Raw genomic sequence first — 17072 nt, 5'->3', positions numbered from 1 at the left:
CCAGTGAGCCAGCCTCTCTCCTGGTCTCCTCCTTCCCCGAACAGTGCTATTGAATGGGTTTCAACCTCCCAACACACAGCATCTGAGGGATGTCGCGGAAGGTGCGCACCTTCATCAGGCAGGATGGCACCTGCCTGTAATTCCGAGGCTCAGGAGGCAAACACAGAGGATCATACTGGATCATGAGTGAGCCTGCGGACAGTCTTAGAAACAGAGACCCTCTCTTGATCAAAAAGAAGAAAACCCAAGCCATTTACAGGAACCACTACAGAGATTGTGTTTAACATGTTTATGAAACCCATTCTTATTAGAAACTTTAATTTATCCTGATTCATAAACAACAGTTAAATATCTCCTGCAAAAGGAAAACAGAAGCATCAAGTTGGTGTTTAAATTTTTTAATGAATCTGTTTTTAAAACCTCATATTTGTGAAAAAAAATACTGTAGACTCAGTTTCACTGCATTTAGCAGCTGCAATAGTAGTATAATTTTTGATTAAGCAGTTCTAATAGAATGCTTCTAGAAGATATTTATTCCACATGATAACTTCCTGAAGAAGCCAAGCACACTTAATTTTCATTTTTAAATGTCTACAAAATTTTAATTCTCCATTTCACAAGTCATTTTTCAAAATCTAGACATTATTCAAATGTATGCCAGTTATTATACAAATAAAATACATAAAAAGATCAAAAATATACATATTCTCTCAGCAAATTTTGTTACATAAATAAGAAAAATATGTACAGCCAGCTTTTCAAAGTCCAATCATCTTAACACTGCACCTGTGTATACAGAAGGTGCTAATAAAAACAGTGAGATTCTTTTCATGACACCTACAGCTATTAAAATGCCTAAGACCAATCTAAGGGAGAATTAAGTTGGAAGATCTTAATGTTGACTTCATTTTCTCCCTTTAGAATATTCTGTAGATGACTTTCAGGCTTCAACTAGCAACCCCCAGCACCTGATACAAAAGTCAGAGTGTGAGAAGAAATGCATAATCCCACACCTTTGTACTCAGACAAGAATTAAACTTAGACACAGCTGCATGACAATTTTCTGGCTAAGATGAGCCACTGAAAATTCAAATTATCTGAGTCAGAAGTGTTAGAAGAAAATCCAAACCCTCTGAAAATCTTAACACACTGAGTAAGTAAAGATGAGCCAGCTTGTCTTTAGATAAGATGAGAGGTTTATGGTTTGCCCCAGAAATTCTCCTTTCTTTTCTGAGCTCGGGCTAGAGTCTGGAAAGCCCGGAGGCTGGAAACTGCAGAGCGAGCAGAGATCTCAGACAGTCTATCTGCATCTGTAATGAGAGAATCCCAGGATTACATCCATGTAAATCATCGACAGAACAGAATTATGCTTAAAGTGCCACTGCCAGGGAACTGCACCCATCGAGACTTAATACTGATGTTGTCTATGAGGAAACAGGGAGCCTGGGAAGTGAAGTGTTTAGCTCATCATCTTTCGTGGCCGTTTCCCACATTTACCAGAGGTCAACATGCCAATGGATTGGGAACTTTTTTACATCATTGGAATCCCATAATGTCATTAATTAAGCACAGCTTCTGATTGCCATATTATCAGGGAAGCCATCCTACTTTCAGAAGTACAACTATTTGGAGCAAAAACAGGTTTTCAATTTAAAAAGCAAAATGCTGGGGCTGGAGAGATGGCTCAGAGGCTAAGGGCACATGCTGCTATCCCAGAGGACCTGAGTTCAACTCATCGCATCCACATTGGGTGGCTCACAACCACCCGCACCTCCAACTCCAGGGATTTCCTGCCTCTGGCCCAGGGCACCTGCATACATGTGTACATGCTCTCACACACATGCACACATGTGCACATGCTCACACACAAGCACACATGTGCACATACTCTCACACACATGCACACATGTGTACATGCTCACACACACAAGCACACATGTGCACATACTCTCACACACATGCACACATGTGCATATACTCACACACATGTGCACATGCTCTCACACATGCACACATGTGCACATAGTCTCACACACATGTGCACAGTCTCACACACACAAGCACACATGTGCACATACTCTCACACACATGCACACATGTGCACATGCTCTCACACACACATGCATACAGTGCACATGCTCTCACACACATGCACACATGTGCACATACTCTCACACACACATCTGCACATGCTCATACACACAAGCACACATGTGCACATGCTCACACACACATGCACACATGCTCACACACACCTGCATACATGTGTACATGCTCACACACACATTATCAAAAGTAATAAAAATAAATCTTTTCAAAATGCTATATATTAACATGTTTTGTTATATCATTTTTTGAAAATCTCCCTAAATGTAGTGGGAAAATATCTGGCACTAAGCTACCCTTTTCAGTACTGAAATTCCATATTCTGAGTGAGCAAACCCACCACATAGGTATAAAAACTGTTATTTGTCATCCAGACAAAGCAGTAGTGGATTCAAAGTGGCCAGGTTTGTATTTCAAAACATAACTCGCTTTCTAGTTCTCTGAATAAAGAGCCACAAAGTTACTAACTAAAAGAGAAAAACTTTCTAATGTACTTAGCATGCAATGGAAAGAGCATTAAATTTAAATTTATTTCCGAATTCAAAGTCAATAAATTCAGGAATGACTGGCACTTCCCAGATTACAGCCGTGCTTCTCAGGACGGGACAACAGTCATTTCGATGCTTTACCTCAAGTCTTCAAAAGGCCTCCTGCCCAATCAAAAAATCTGACAGGATGAAGAATATACAGGAAGAAGTGTCTATTTTCATCAATTACACATATTTTTAGAGATGAACATGATAAGAATATACAGGCTACAGGTACATCAGGCCAGATTCTAGACAGACAGCAGACAGGGCCAGCACACAGGGGACCCCTGTGTCAGACAAGAAGGACTTCATCCTTATCTTGGGACCTCAAGGACCTAATGTAGGAGCACCTGCAGAAGCACTCTGCGAGCTGGGAGGTGCCGATATGCTGCTTAAGTAACTACTAAAATACCTTCATCATTAAAGGCATCGTGTGGATGTAGCTGCAAATTGTTCGTCCTTGGTTTTCCCACTTGAAGAAAAAAGGCAGAAGACATTATTCTTTAGCTACTAAACATCACGTTAGTGGAATGGCTTGCAGGTCTGACCCCTCCAAACATTCACAGGGAAACTGAATTGCTGCTGTGATCACAAGAGGAGACTGGACCTTCAGAAGTGGACAGGCTGTGACCTAAAGCTGTCTCAGGGAGGGCCTGCCCCTCCTTCTCTCCACTTCCTGCCAGGAGACGACACAGCAAGGACACCTCAGCTAGATGCCAGCCCCTCTGTCGGGCACTTCCCAGCTTCTAGTGCCCATGAGACACTCATCTCTGTCCGTGATACACTGACCAATCTTAGGTGATGTGACACAGCAAATCAGTAAACTATCTCGAAAGTAAATCATGAGAAAGTGTATCCGTTACGTCTGTATATTGATGGAAACTATGACATCCAAGGGCCACTGGGTAAATGTCACGTGTTTAGCAAGGACATACATTATGGCTAGGTGCCTAGGATCGTGTCCAATGAGAACATTGATGTAACTTCAAAGAGACAAAGTAAGCTTCTATTGAGAAGCAAAAACTCAATACACACATTTAGAGAGACAGCAGAAGTTCACAGAACGAAGGAAACGAAAGCCTAGCAAACAGTAACCAAGCTGGAGGATGGAAAGCAAGAGGGGGGAGAGTAACACGGGATTTACCTGAGGGGGCAGAAGTCTTATGTCAGCAGAGTGGGGGAACTAAGAAGCAGCACCCCCTGTCTGTCCCCAGGTGACGGGGGTGTGGGTTGGGGGCTAAGGGTGTTGGAGATAGCTGGGTCTCCTCTGGAGCTGTAGTGACGGTAAGATGAAGCAGGGAACTCTGAGAAGCTCTTTATGCACTGGCTAGAACACATCATCTTCTCCAAGTTTACCCAGCTGGATAACTGCCTCTCCCAGGAGTGCGACAAATACATGCCTAAAGCTTTCTAGAGCTTCTGAAATTACTGCTCAAGAAAACCTCAGAGTCAGAGAAGACCTGATCTGGTGGAAAGGCCCACAGGGAACCAGGAGAACGAGTGGGGAGACACCCAATGTAAAGTGGCAGTAACATTTGCATGACCATAAAGACAATCCCAAAGCCATCAGAGAGCAGCCACCACATACGAAAGTGACAGGACAAAAGCTGCCGGAGAATTTCCAGCTGTGACAGAGGGAGACACCAAACAGCAGAGCAATGTCTAACAAAACCTAAGGAAACCACAATTTCCTCGAATTTACAAATCTTGAATTCCACATCCAAGCAACACCGGGCAATGTCCAGGGACAGTTTTTGTTGTCCTGCCTGAAAAAGAAGCACCAGTGACACCTGGCGTGGCCGGATTTTCCCTGTCCAATTACATTAAAATATTAGTGCAGCAGGAGGCCTGTGATTGGACAGGGAAAAGGGAGGCAGCACTAAGAGTTGCAGGGACAGAGAGCAGCGGATTAAGAGAGGAAAAGCGAGATGGAGCACGGACAGAAAGAAGATCCTGAGCCAGGGTGGCTTTAAATAGCCACAGGTGGCTATGATATCATAAATGATAGAGCAATTGAGATTACCTGTCTAATCTAGGTGGGCAGCTTATACCATTATCACTTGGTTCTGAAATTACTGTGTGGGCATCTTGTGAACTGAGAATTTATTGATCTATAAATCTGACTTGTTAATTATAAGCTTCTAGAGTTTTGTTTCTAACCAGGTTGCTGGGTGCTGTGGCATCTGACTGTGGGACGGACGGTTGTGTGGGGCTGGCAGGCAGCGAAGGGAACTCGGGAACTCTGGTCCTGCAGAGCGTTGGAGGTCAAGAGAAGCTGGAGGGAGCGCGGGGGCTTCGTGGTTCTTCTTTCCTGTTTCCCGCCACACCCGCCACACCTGGCCAGTCTCCTGCATCCCTTGGTAAGACACGGGATGCGCCTTTCACTGCATGGAGTGAGAACTGTGAACCTGGGCGCAGCAGCAGAGTCCAGTGAAACCTGCTCCACTCACAGAAACCCATCACAGAAATTAAAAATAAAGGAGAAAGAGGGGAGAGAGGGAGGGAGAGGGGGAAGGAAGGGGAGTCCATTATAAATTAAAAAGACAAAAGAAAAGAGAAAAAGTAAAACACCTAACAGAGCTTGCCAGCAAGTGGTTCCTCTTATAGCATGGATCTATCAGTATAATACTTTTCTTTTTAAGAGATAAGAAATTAAAACCAAAATACTTACTGTTGTGCTGAAACTCAGGGTCTCGCAGACGGCCCTGGATCCTGCTGGACGGATGACAGTAAGGCGGGGCACATGGAGGCAGCTGCCCAGGGGTGCTGGCCTGACGGTCCAAAATTTTCGAAACAGGAAGAGTACCCTCAGCAAATCTGAGCACACTGGCTTCACAATCTTCTCGCAGAGGCAGGGGATCAACTGTCTTCATGCCAGCAGCCGGAGAAGTCAACAGGGACATGGGACGGGGTTTTCCTTTCTGGATGACAAAAAAGACGCACATGTGTGTACAAAAGTAAAGAACGGATCAACATTCAGATGTAACCAGTCACACGTCACAGAAGGTGTGGGGGAAGTGACAGAGTCCCTGGAGAGACGGCTTAACCACCGACAGAGAATAGACCTGTGTACATTTTAGGACAGTAAAATGAACATTAACAATGCACTGAACCGACAATGCATGTGGAGACATCAACAAAGAGTAATTATTACACTAACAGAGACCCCTAGAGCAATAGCAATAGTAAGCCTAGAGCAATAGCAGCTCTCATTACTAAGCAGAAAGGGGCATATGTAAGTACTTCAGATGGATATAAATGGAGTGACAGTCTACCTCACTAGCCTTTTTAAATCACAGAATAAAAGCACTGAAGTAGTAATGTTCACTTACCAAACTGTAGAAATTAACTAAATTGAATATAATATGCAGATATGGCAAAGAAGAAGAAAGACAGGGGGTCCTTCCACAGAGTTCGGTCTTTCAAAGTCCAGCAAAGCACAGCCTACGCTTCACAACTCGGCAACTGTGTCTACTTGAACTGTGTTAATACTTGGGAACACTCAGATGAGATGATAACACCGAATGAACCAAAATGTAGCTTTAGATTGTTCAAATAAAATTGAAATGACACAAATCTGGAAATTGTATTTGAACAATAGGGTCTGGTTTAACACTTATGAACGACAGCTAGCATCCATTCTGCCATGAGAGTGAGTGATGCCTAAGGATGCAAAAGTGTGTGCACTGCGAGCGCAGTAAGAATCAAGTCAACACAGAACCATGTACACGAGCTCAAACAAAGCTAGCATACAAGAAGCAAGAGGGAAAAACAGACTGTGAAGCCTTGCCTGTAGGCTACCACTTATGTCCACACTGCCACAAGACCCTCAGGAGCCCACAGCGACCGTCGCTCGCCACAGCATCAGTGGGAGAACAGTCCTTTCTCACTCGTCCATATTTTCAACTTTCCACAGCAACAATGCAGCTTGACCCTGAGAGCCCCCATGACTGGACTCCTTTCTCCTTTGTTGGATGGGTAGGGTGGGGCTGGGGAGGTTGAAACAGGGTTTCTCTGTGTAGCCCTGGCTGTCCTGGAACTCACTCTGTAGACCAGGCTGGCCTCGAAACTCAGAGAACCACCTGCCTCTGCCTCCCGAGTGCTAGGATTAAAGTCATGAACCACCACTGCCTGGCCAATGGTACTTTTTGATAGGTGGCAACGCACCAAAGTCACACACAGACACAACAGTTTTAGTCATTGCTTGGACTCCCATAGAGTCCTCATCTGAGCCCATGGATGTGACATTGACAGTTTCCAAACACAGGAAGGCTCTGTGACCAAAGAGCTCAGCTGAGGGCTTCCTCCCAAGAGAACTTAAGGTCCAGGAAAAGAACAGAAATCTCCCATTTGCTTCCTCTTTCTCCTTTACACTTAATAAATTACAAGTCACACTAAAAAACGTTTTGTTTTTCTTCCCATATGGCTTGGATATGGATATACTCTGCCATCTTGCTTTCACTCCTGTTAAAAGGAGCTGAATAAGACAAAACATTTTAACTGAAGGGATCCTCAGACTCAATCAAACTGACTGGTCTAGTTCTGAACCTCAAGCCTTTGCTGGCACACTCTTCCAACTCTCCTTGAAGAAAAGAGTTTCCCAGAGCAGCCAGTGACTTGATTTTCTCTGTGAGTCAAACACACTGGCTTTTGCACTTCAGATCTCCGAGGGGCTCCCAACGCCATCAGGACAACACCCAAACTCCTCACCCTACCCACCTTTCCAGTCTCATTTCCTCCTGCTCTTCCCTGTAGAGAAGAACCCACACACTTTCTCCTTTTCCTCCTCCTCCTCTTCTTTCTCCTCTCTCTCTCTCTCTCCCTCCCTCCCTCTCTCTCTCTTACACACACACACACACACACACACTCACACTCAGCACTCTTCCTTGGGGACTCACAAGTACACTGTGGTAACTGTGGGGGAGGGGCTCACCCCTCCTTGGGGATGTGTAAGCAGTCATGGCCTCTGGGAAGGGAGAGACATTTTTCTTCAGTAAGCATGACTGGTAGGCAGCAGGGCTCCTGTACAAACCCTACTCAAACCCTAATAGAACACTGTGGGGCCTCACCAAAACAACAGGGGTAAGGAGGAGGAAAGGAGAGAGAAAGAAGGAGGAAAGGAGAAAGAAGGAAGGGCAGACTGGAAAGGACATTAGCTGGAGGAAGGAGGCGAGTAGGTGGTGAGCAAGAGGGGGCGATGAGGACTAAGTATGATAGAAATACACAGCATGTGTGTGAAACTTTTCTGTACGATTATCTTCATCAACAGATGAGCACTTGTAGGGGGTGGGTCTGATGTTAAGACAGAATTGGTTCTTGATCTATCAGTAAGGATGTCTCAGGAGGGTGTCATTTGATGGTGTTGGGAGCCCCTCAGAGATCTGAAGTGCAGGGACTGCTGGGAGGGAGGAAGGAAGGAAGTGGGACTTCTAGGTCCCTACAGGGGAAGTGAGGAGATGCAGTGGAGGAGAGGAACTCTTACAGTGTTTTGGAGGAGGAAAAGGTGACCGACCAGCCACATGAGATCTTTCTGGGAATGACCTTAGGCCGCTCCTCTAGGTGGGAGATTAGGGTATTGAGCTGGGACTAAAAGTAACTGAGCAACTGAAGCTGAGGATGGATTTTTAGGGTGTTGCACTAAGAATATTGGAAAGGGTACATTAGCTGCAGTAGATTACAAGTGCCCAGCAATTAAGCCAATAAGACAGGTTGGCATTGAACAATGTGGGTGTGGGTGTGTGTGTGTGTGTGTGTATGTGTGTGTGTGTGTTTCATCCTCAGATCTAAGGGAGCCTGGGCAGGGGCTGGCAGTGCAGCCCATTCTCCGAGCTTAAGTTAAGGTGGGGTAGCAAACACCACACACAGATGGCGCACGTCAGTCTCACCAGACACCCACTGCTCTTTGCTTCCTTTCTTGGACAGAGATCTTGAATGACTTATATCTGGAGGCTGGGAATGCAGCCAATGGTGTAGCATTTGCCAACCACGCCCACGCCCACAGGATCAACTCCTACCACTACCAACTACAAACAAAGCTGCAAAGCCACAGAGGTGTCCCTGACTCAGCCTGACTTTTCTCTCCAATCTCTTGCACGGCAGCTTTTACAAGATTCTGACTGACTCTAAGTCTCATCCCTACTGACTTAGCACCAACACTCACTTTTCGTGTGTGTGTGTGTGTGTGTGTGTGTGTGTACTTATGAATGCCATTTATGGGAATAATACCAGAGGCCAGAAGAGGGCACTAGATCCCCAGGGGCTGGAGTTAGCCGTTTCACTTGGTGCACAGTAGACATACACATTCCACCACCAAGTTATAGTGCAGCCTCTTGATGCTCCTTCCTCTCTGACGTCACTGCTGACTCTCACTACGTCACTGATATTGTCCCCTTCAGGTTACTTCTCACCTACCTGATACTAAGTCCTGGGGCCTAGATGTGTCTCCACCCATTCTCCATGAATATTTATTCCCTGGATTGCCCAAGTCTCGAATACCTGTTTAATAGTGTGTGTGTGTGTGTGTGTGTGTGTGTGTGTACAAACATGTATATATATGCATATGTGTGTGCATATGTGTGTGCATATATATGCATATACACACACGCATATACATATACCCATATCTCTCTGCAGCCCAGCTTTTCAAATGTGCATAGTCAGCTCACAGCAACATGTCGACTCAGCATGCAGCTTGTAGTCTTCTCAAGTTGAACGTGTCCTAAAGACAACCCTTGCTATTTTCTGACAAGTCTTGTCTTATCCATCTTTCCTATCTCAGTTAAACAATCCCATTCCTCTTCCTCAGCCCAAATTTTTTTGAGTTATCCTAATTCTCCCTGTACCGTATCCCCTTCCAGCATCTCTTGGCACACACACCTTTCAGTGTACACACAGAAGACCCTCACCACCTACCCCTACAATCCACAGCACCACCATGTCTCCCTGGGTCTGGTAACTGACTGCTAGCTGCTTTCACACGTGTTCCCTGCTGTCCACTCTCAATGCAATGGAAGTAGTGACTGAAAATGTCTGAGCCAAATCAAGTCACTGCTCTGCCCTTCCGATCCTCCCGTCTCACTGGGAAGAACATGTGTGCTGTTCCCATGCTCTACGAAGCCCTACACAATTTAGCACAGCACTATGTCTCAAAACCCATTGCCCAGACAAGTCTCTGTTCCTGACACAAGAACACATGACTGGTCCTCTCACCTCAGAGACTCTGCATTTCTGTTCTCTTTGTCCAAAACACCATCTCCCATGCCCAGATCAGTCCTGCATCTTTTCCAGATTCTATTCATACCCTTGCTGGTGAGAACCTCCCTGACCACTTCCTGCTTATCGCCTGCCTGTTTTTCTCATGGTACTGACACCTACCTGATGTGTTTTACCTCCAATATCATGACCGTGGCTTTGCCCCCTGCTAGGCTGACGGCTGGATGAGTCCTGGTCTTAGCTTTTATCTCCAGTACTACACAGTGCCTGGAATGTGGCTGGAACACAACTAGCAGACAACAGACTGTATTGTTCTTCCTTCCTGACGAGTCACACTAAGAACATGTGAATGCTTATCAGCAGCAACACAATGTCAAGACCAACTAAATAAGCAAAGAAACCCCAGTGCCTTAGTCTTGCCTTACTGAGAGCTAACAGGGATACTTCTGCATGCAATCGGTGGGGTCTTCTGAAGTCTGAGCCTATGTGTCATTTATCACGAAACTATGGAAACGCAAGATGAGGTTTTCCTCTGAAATACAAATAACTACCTTAGTAATGTCTTTCTTCAGAGTTTCTAAGCCATCTTGGGAGGACGCTCTCCTCCTCTGCTCGAGGACTGGTGGCTTCACTTTAGATGGAGACACTAAGACTGCGCCACCTAGAAGATCCCATGAAAAGCGCATGTCGGTCACACTAAGCTACATTCTAAAAGGGCAGATGACAGGTTGCAGGGTTTGACCATTACCAACAGCTGGCGTCGTGAGATCATGGTGCGTCCGCTGGATACCAAGTTCTCTCAGCCTCGGTGTAGGAAGCCTGCCTCCCTTCCCTGATGAAACAGAAGATGTCTCCGACCTAACAAGACAATTTATTAGGAAGCCTTTCTTCCAGAAAATTTGATCAAAACTGTCTCATTACTGTTAAGTAGCGCAGTAAGAAAACATAAACCATCTAAGAGAAGTCTAGTTTTGTTTCTTGAAAAAAAAAATTCAGGCTCCCTCATGGAGGGAGCCTATGACCCAGTGTTTAGGAGGCAGCCTCAGGAGAGTCATGAGTTCCAAGCCAGCTCTGACTATATAGGGAAGTCTCGACTGAAAAACAATCCTTTTAAAACTTCTTAATCCATAAGAAGTTAGAGAAGCTAAGCCTAGAAAGGAGGGGAGATCACTGTACACCAGCCATCCATAATGAAGACGGCTTCCAGTTAGTCAGCACGAGTTCCCATCGCCTGCATCCATGAACGAACAAAGGGCCTGGCTACAGACAAAGTGGACTGTCAACAAAGGCAAAGAGCCACTCCTCCAAAGTGGTCTGCACATGAAACCGCCCTTGTTGGCTATTTTCAGAAACCACTTTAAAAATATTACAAGGGAGTGGCCGTTCTTTCTTGACAGAAGCGTCTGATATTAATGAATCCCAGCTTCCCCAGTGAAGTCATCCTACCTGACACACTACAAATCTGGAGAATCCTCAGCACAGGGCGCGTGTGAGAACTATCTGACTGCCCCTGGCAGAGCACAGTGCTCCAGTGCTCCAGTGCTCCTCGCACTTTGTGTGATCCCAGCACACTCCATGTGGCAGCACCTATGTCACTGCTCTTTGCTAGTCACAGAGGTGCCGGTGCAACCGTGTACCCAGTGACAGCACATACGCATCCGTCACGTACTAGAATGTCCTATACGCTAAGGAACTTAGGTCTCACCCTTCTGTCGGTCTGTCTGCCTTGGGTGTCTGTGTGTCCGGTTTCTCCAGCTCTCCCGCACAGGTCTGCTTGCCCTGTCCTCTCTCCTCTCTCCCATCCTCCTCCGCCCTGGGCTCCTCCTGGGTGTCTTCCTTCGTGCTCTCCTCAGCATCCCAAGCCAGCTTCCTCCTGACCGAGGCGGCAGGCTCTGGCATCTCCAGTCTCCTGGTGGGGCTTTTCAGGGGCTGCTCTCCTGAGGTAACTTTTCTTTCTTCTAGTTTGGTAGGAGGGTGTTTCTGGGGGGTCCTGTGGTTTTTAAGGTCTCTGCATTTCAAAAAAAAAAAATTTATTGCAAATCTGCATTTGAGTGTCTCAGTTTATACTGGGTTAGCAAGTGTGAGACTTCCTGTCTCTTCGTTTCCATACTGAAGGCCTTGTCTGGGTAGTGAAGTTATTGTGCAATAGAGCAAGAGAAAGCTCTGCCCAAGTGTCCACTAAATATTCCAAAAAGTAATAGTTACCTACTACACACACTCACACTTGCACTTCTGGTGACAAAAGGGTAAAAGGTTACTCTCAAAATGAAAAGAACTAACTCCAACGAGGCAAATTTGTCATAACTAAACTCATATTCATGCACAAGTATGCAGATTCAAATTTTTATATTTTAGATTCATCTTTCCAAAATATTATTAAAGAGTATTTTGTGAACTTTTAAAGCAAGATCACATAGTAGAATTTATAAATGAATTAGGTATATGTGACTATATGAGAATGCTCTATTTTATTAGCTACAAATCAATGTGTAATTTCCCTTACAAATAGTTAAACTGTGCTCAGTTTAAAATTTAAAACAGCAGAGAATTCTCTATAACTAGAGGGCCAGTTCCACATGAGCCGCAAAATTCATTAACAAATGATAATCGATATATATCACTAGCTTATATTTTCATTAAGTTTTTATGGCTGCTCTTTAACTTCTTAAAGTTCTTTTACATCTATCTTATCTTGTTCTGTTGTTACGAAGAATATTGCAAAAGTTAGCTGCCCAGAGTTATTTATTATTCATACAGAAACACAAAAAGCAAGTATAATATAGCTACATTTACCACAGAGAGTAAGTTTTAAAAAATGAAATAAGAGACCCATTTGGCTAAAGAGCAGATTGTGAGTAAGTTGGGCCATTTTCCTACATCATCCTATGATGCACACAAGCTATAACACAGCCTTCTCACTTTCCACAAAGAACATCTCACCCAGCAAGATCCAGTGCTCGGATGTTGCTACTGACGGTGCCTTCCGAGCTTGTGACTGAGGAGACATCCCAACAGCAGTTGCTGTCCGACATAATCTGGTTCAGATGGTCCCGAGAAAAATGTGTCCCCTGAACTCGCTTCCTGTAAGATTCGGCCTTTTCTCGGAGTTCCTTGACCTATGCAGAGAGTCCAGATGCCTTCCATTATTGCCAAGGATCTTTTACAAATACTGACAAATACATAAGATAGCCAAAGCAGGATACAGCCACAGTCCAATGAGAAAGGCAGGCAAAATAACAGCCACAGACACTCATCAGAATAAGCATCTCAGCAGATATTAAAACAATTAAGCAAAAGCATAATGCAGCTATTTTATTCCGAACTACTAGGCAAGGAGACATTTGTAGTAGCTAAGAACAATTTTGACAAATACTTTTTTACTTCAACTGAAATTACACAAGTATTCTATGCATTATTATAGTTTTTAAGAACTCAAAAGCAACCAACCTCTGCATACCACATGGCATTTAGAGAGCCCTAGGGGAGGAATACAGAGACACACTTAATGACAGGTTAATGCCACACACGAGTATCAATGGGAATCAATGAGATAGTGGACCTTATTATTCTTCCTTCTACACAGATACCAACTTGTCAATACAATTACATTTCTTGTATCCTTAGCAATAGTGAACTCAGTAACCAAGACATCTTAACGCTGCTCGAGGACCAGCCACGCTCTTGCGAAGCTGTGGTGCTGGTGATAGATAATTGATTGCCATCCCTCTCTCCTCATCTCTGGCTGTGATGGTGCTGCTGATAGGTAACTGACTGCTATTCCTTGTTCCCCATCTCTAGAAGAGTGGCTCCATGCCAGTGACTCCTAGTCTAGCTTAATCCCCCAGCTCTCTGCCAGCCTCTCCTATTACACAAGACCCCACTAACTACTGTGAGATTCTTTCTCCAAATCCTTTAGTTTCCCTTGAAGTCAGCAAAACCTTAAGTTAAAAAAAAAAAAAGGACAAAAACAAAAACAAACAAAACAAACAAAATCACACTATATAACCGAAAATAAATCCCTTCCAAATAATGGTGATATATTCAACAAAATAAGATTTTTTTAAATCACGAGGAACTATAAAATACTTTGAATTCTCTAATTTGCAAATAATGTACTTTTATATGAAAAGAACCCAACTACCATTGGAAACCTTTTTATTTTACACATAACACTGCCACCTGCTGGTTTCTCTAAATGCACCTATACAGTGCCAAAAAAGAAAAAAGCTGACTTGTTACAATTCTGCTTTAAATGTTATTATATTTAGCCATGTTTGTTACTATTAATAACTATATTTTTAAAAACAGAGTTCCCACACTTTTGTATAATCTTTTATCCCTCAACTATTTTAGTTAATAGTTTGGCCTTCACAGGGAGAGATGTTTTATGTATTCTATTGGGGCCTCATTCTTCAGCAGCAGTATGTAACTGCCACCCCAGCACTGCCACAACCTGTGTCCTAGCAGACAAACAAGGACATGAACTGAAGGGCCAGTTCAAAGGGCTCCAATCAACACAGCCTTCCATGCTGAGCAGTGTAAAGACAGACAAGGAGACTGCGTCCTGTTCACACAGGAGCTCCGTGTGCTTAAAGACTGAGAATGGGGGAAGAGCCCATAGCCGTTTAGAAAGGACAGAGCGCAGGCACTTCAGTATGCCTATTCAGTTCTATTTATTAATGACCTATGAACTCCAATGCTTTCACAAGTCTTCATTAGCCATCCTTCCTAAAAATGCTAACACTCAGTTTTATATTTAAGTGTCTATAATCCTAAACAAAGATAAAAAACTGTCTCTCAAAGTAAGGTCCTCTACTGGCAAGAGGGGAAATTTGAGTGTAGATTTCAGAAATGACCCCTAGGGCCAGTGACCAGGACTGCTATAAAGGATAAGAATGCATTATTCCCAACAATGTCACCCAATGACGGGATATTTTATAAGCCAAGGGGAGAGAGATGGCTCAGAGGCTAAAAGCACTTGCCGCTCCTGTACAGAACCAGTTCAGCTCTCAGCGCCCACATTAAGTGGCTTACAGCTGCCTATAACTCCAGTTCCTAGGGATACACTGCCCTCTTCTGGCCTCCATGGGCACAGGCACAGACACATGAACACACATGCAAACACACGCACACAATCTAAACACTGTAAGTAGAATGTTTTCATTACTGAATTATTTTTCCCAATTTGAACTGAATCATTTAAAATTTATGTGGGGAAAAATCGAATTCAGAAAACAGCAAGAATGAACGAGGAGAGATCTTACACCTGGTCCTTACAGCATCTGTCAGGTTACAGGGTGGATCTCAAATGCAGCACTTTATCTAGAATCGAAGTCCTGACTGGCCTCAACAGTCACATCCATAACCAAGACAAGAAGACGGACATGCCAGCGAGCCATCGTGACACACACCTGTTAAGCCTGCATGGGAGAGGCTGAGGCAGGAGGACTGCTATGAGGCTAAGGTTAGACCTTTTCAAAAACCAAATTAACTTAAAACAGATTCCATTATTAAAGGCAGTCTTATATGACCATTATAAAGCAGCAGTGTGTAACTGAAATGATGCAGGTGTGGGACACATAGCCACAATCAAAACCAGCTCGCACAGCTCGCACAGGATGTCTATTCCATGAGTAAGCACGCAGGCCTTAAGACAGAGCACCCAGTAGCTTTGCTCAAAACAGATTCCCAAAGTATAGCATGTAGACAATTCAAAAGGAATGAAGTTAGTATCTGAACTATGAGCAGAAAGTGTGTCAGTGATAGGATTGTGGCTGGAGAGACGGCTCGGTGGGTTACAGCGCTTGCCCACTCACCCCCTGCATAATTCCAGCACTGGAAGGTAAAGGAGGCCCTGGGAGTTCAGTAGCCAGGCACACAGCCGATCAGTGAGATCTGAGTTCTGTGAGACATACTGTCACAAAAAGTAAGGTAGCAAGCAGCTCCACCCGTGGCCTCCACATGCACAGCCACGTATGTACACTGCACACACCACACATACACAGAATACATGCCAAAAATGCTGGGGGCAGGGAGAAGATGGCAGAATACTTGATATTCAGGTCACTCAGTATCAGCCACATACCACAAACAGTAGTCCAGGAAAAAAAATCTAGTATTTAGCCAAAACGTGGCCCCTATTAAATGTCTATAACTTGGTTAATAAGAACTGATCACTGGGGCTGGAGAGATGGCCCAGAGGTAAAGAGCAGTGACTGTTCTTCCGAAGGTCCAGAGTTCAAATCCCAGCAAACACGTGGTGGCTCACTACCATCTGTAATGAGATTTGACGCCCTCTCTGGTGCATCCGAAGACAGCTACAGTGTACTTAGATATAATAATAAATAAATCTTAAAAAAAAAAAAAAACTGATCACTGGCTTCTCTGAGAATTGCTATGCCCTCCTCTTGCCAACTTAAGTTTTGGTTTTTTGATAAAAGGCTGATGCAAATTTCACCCTAATTTATAAACTTCCAGTAGCAACTAATACATCTCTGACAAGGTTCCAGCGTGGGGACACCACATCGGGTGAAACTGAGAAAGCAGCCTCTACATTACAGCACAGCATCCTCCTCCCCGGGACAACAGAGAATTCCACCTGACTTCAACATCTCCAGCCCTCCAAACGCACTAGATGTTGAGGCCTAAATACCAACTCACCTCAGTGTGAAGAAACCATACACTAGCCAAGAGTCTTCCCAAAGCAACTTCCTCAGGCCTGTCCACGGGCCCTCTTCAGCCACATGGTTCAGTGGTCCCGTTTTCTCCTGCCCTGCCCAATCCCCCAGAAATAATCTCTTTGCCAAGGCCTAGAATACTACTCAACTGTGCAAGAGCTTAGGGGATTCAGTCATTTTTCCATTATGGCTGCTTGTGAAACTCAAACTTTTTATTTGATTTTACCAGAGTGAATGGACAAATGCCCAGATGACCAGGAGCTGCTAGGCTAGCTGCTCCTGTCCTGCGCAGCCTGGGCTAGGTTAGCTGCTCCTGTCCTGCACAGCCTGGGCTAGGCTAGCTGCTCCTGTCCTGCACAGCCTGGGCTAGGCTAGCTGCTCCTGTCCTGCACAGCCTGGGCTAGGCTAGCTGCTCCTGTCCTGCACAGCCTGGGCTGGGCTAGCTGCTCCTGTCCTGCACAGCCTGGGCTGGGCTAGCTGCTCCTGTCCTGCGCAGCCTGGGCTAGGCTAGCTGCTCCTGTCCTGTGCAGCCTGGGCTAGACTAGCT

At 44.7% G+C, this 17072-nt stretch overlaps 1 protein-coding gene across 9 annotated transcripts in view; it reads right to left on the bottom strand.

Annotated features, from left to right (window-relative positions):
* Window positions 1-397: 397 nt before the first annotated feature.
* Window positions 398-17072, bottom strand: part of Saxo6 (stabilizer of axonemal microtubules 6) — a 28366-nt gene continuing 11691 nt past the window's right edge. For 5 of the 9 annotated variants that reach the window (XM_021173913.3, XM_029482911.2, XM_021173915.3 and 2 more), the window contains 8 exons: window positions 13296-13325; window positions 12789-12964; window positions 11554-11856; window positions 10597-10706; window positions 10400-10509; window positions 5308-5557; window positions 3049-3108; window positions 398-1310 (listed from right to left, as the gene is read on the bottom strand). In XM_021173913.3, coding sequence (XP_021029572.1) covers window positions 1198-1310; window positions 3049-3108; window positions 5308-5557; window positions 10400-10509; window positions 10597-10706; window positions 11554-11856; window positions 12789-12964; window positions 13296-13325 — 1152 coding nt within the window. In that variant the 3' untranslated portion in view covers window positions 398-1197. Of the gene's footprint in view, window positions 1311-3048; window positions 3109-3786; window positions 4885-5307; window positions 5558-10399; window positions 10510-10596; window positions 10707-11553; window positions 11857-12788; window positions 12965-13295; window positions 13326-17072 lie in introns of those variants that run through there. The other 4 variants (XM_085843195.1, XM_021173914.3, XM_085843193.1 and 1 more) reach the window with 2 other exon arrangements.

Source organism: Mus caroli, unplaced genomic scaffold, assembly GCF_978045245.1.
Source record: "Mus caroli unplaced genomic scaffold, Mus_caroli_1 scaffold_9, whole genome shotgun sequence".
Taxonomy (NCBI): domain Eukaryota; kingdom Metazoa; phylum Chordata; class Mammalia; order Rodentia; family Muridae; genus Mus; species Mus caroli.
The sequence above is the reverse complement of the archived record's forward strand: the minus strand, read 5'-3'. Positions and strand labels throughout refer to the sequence as shown.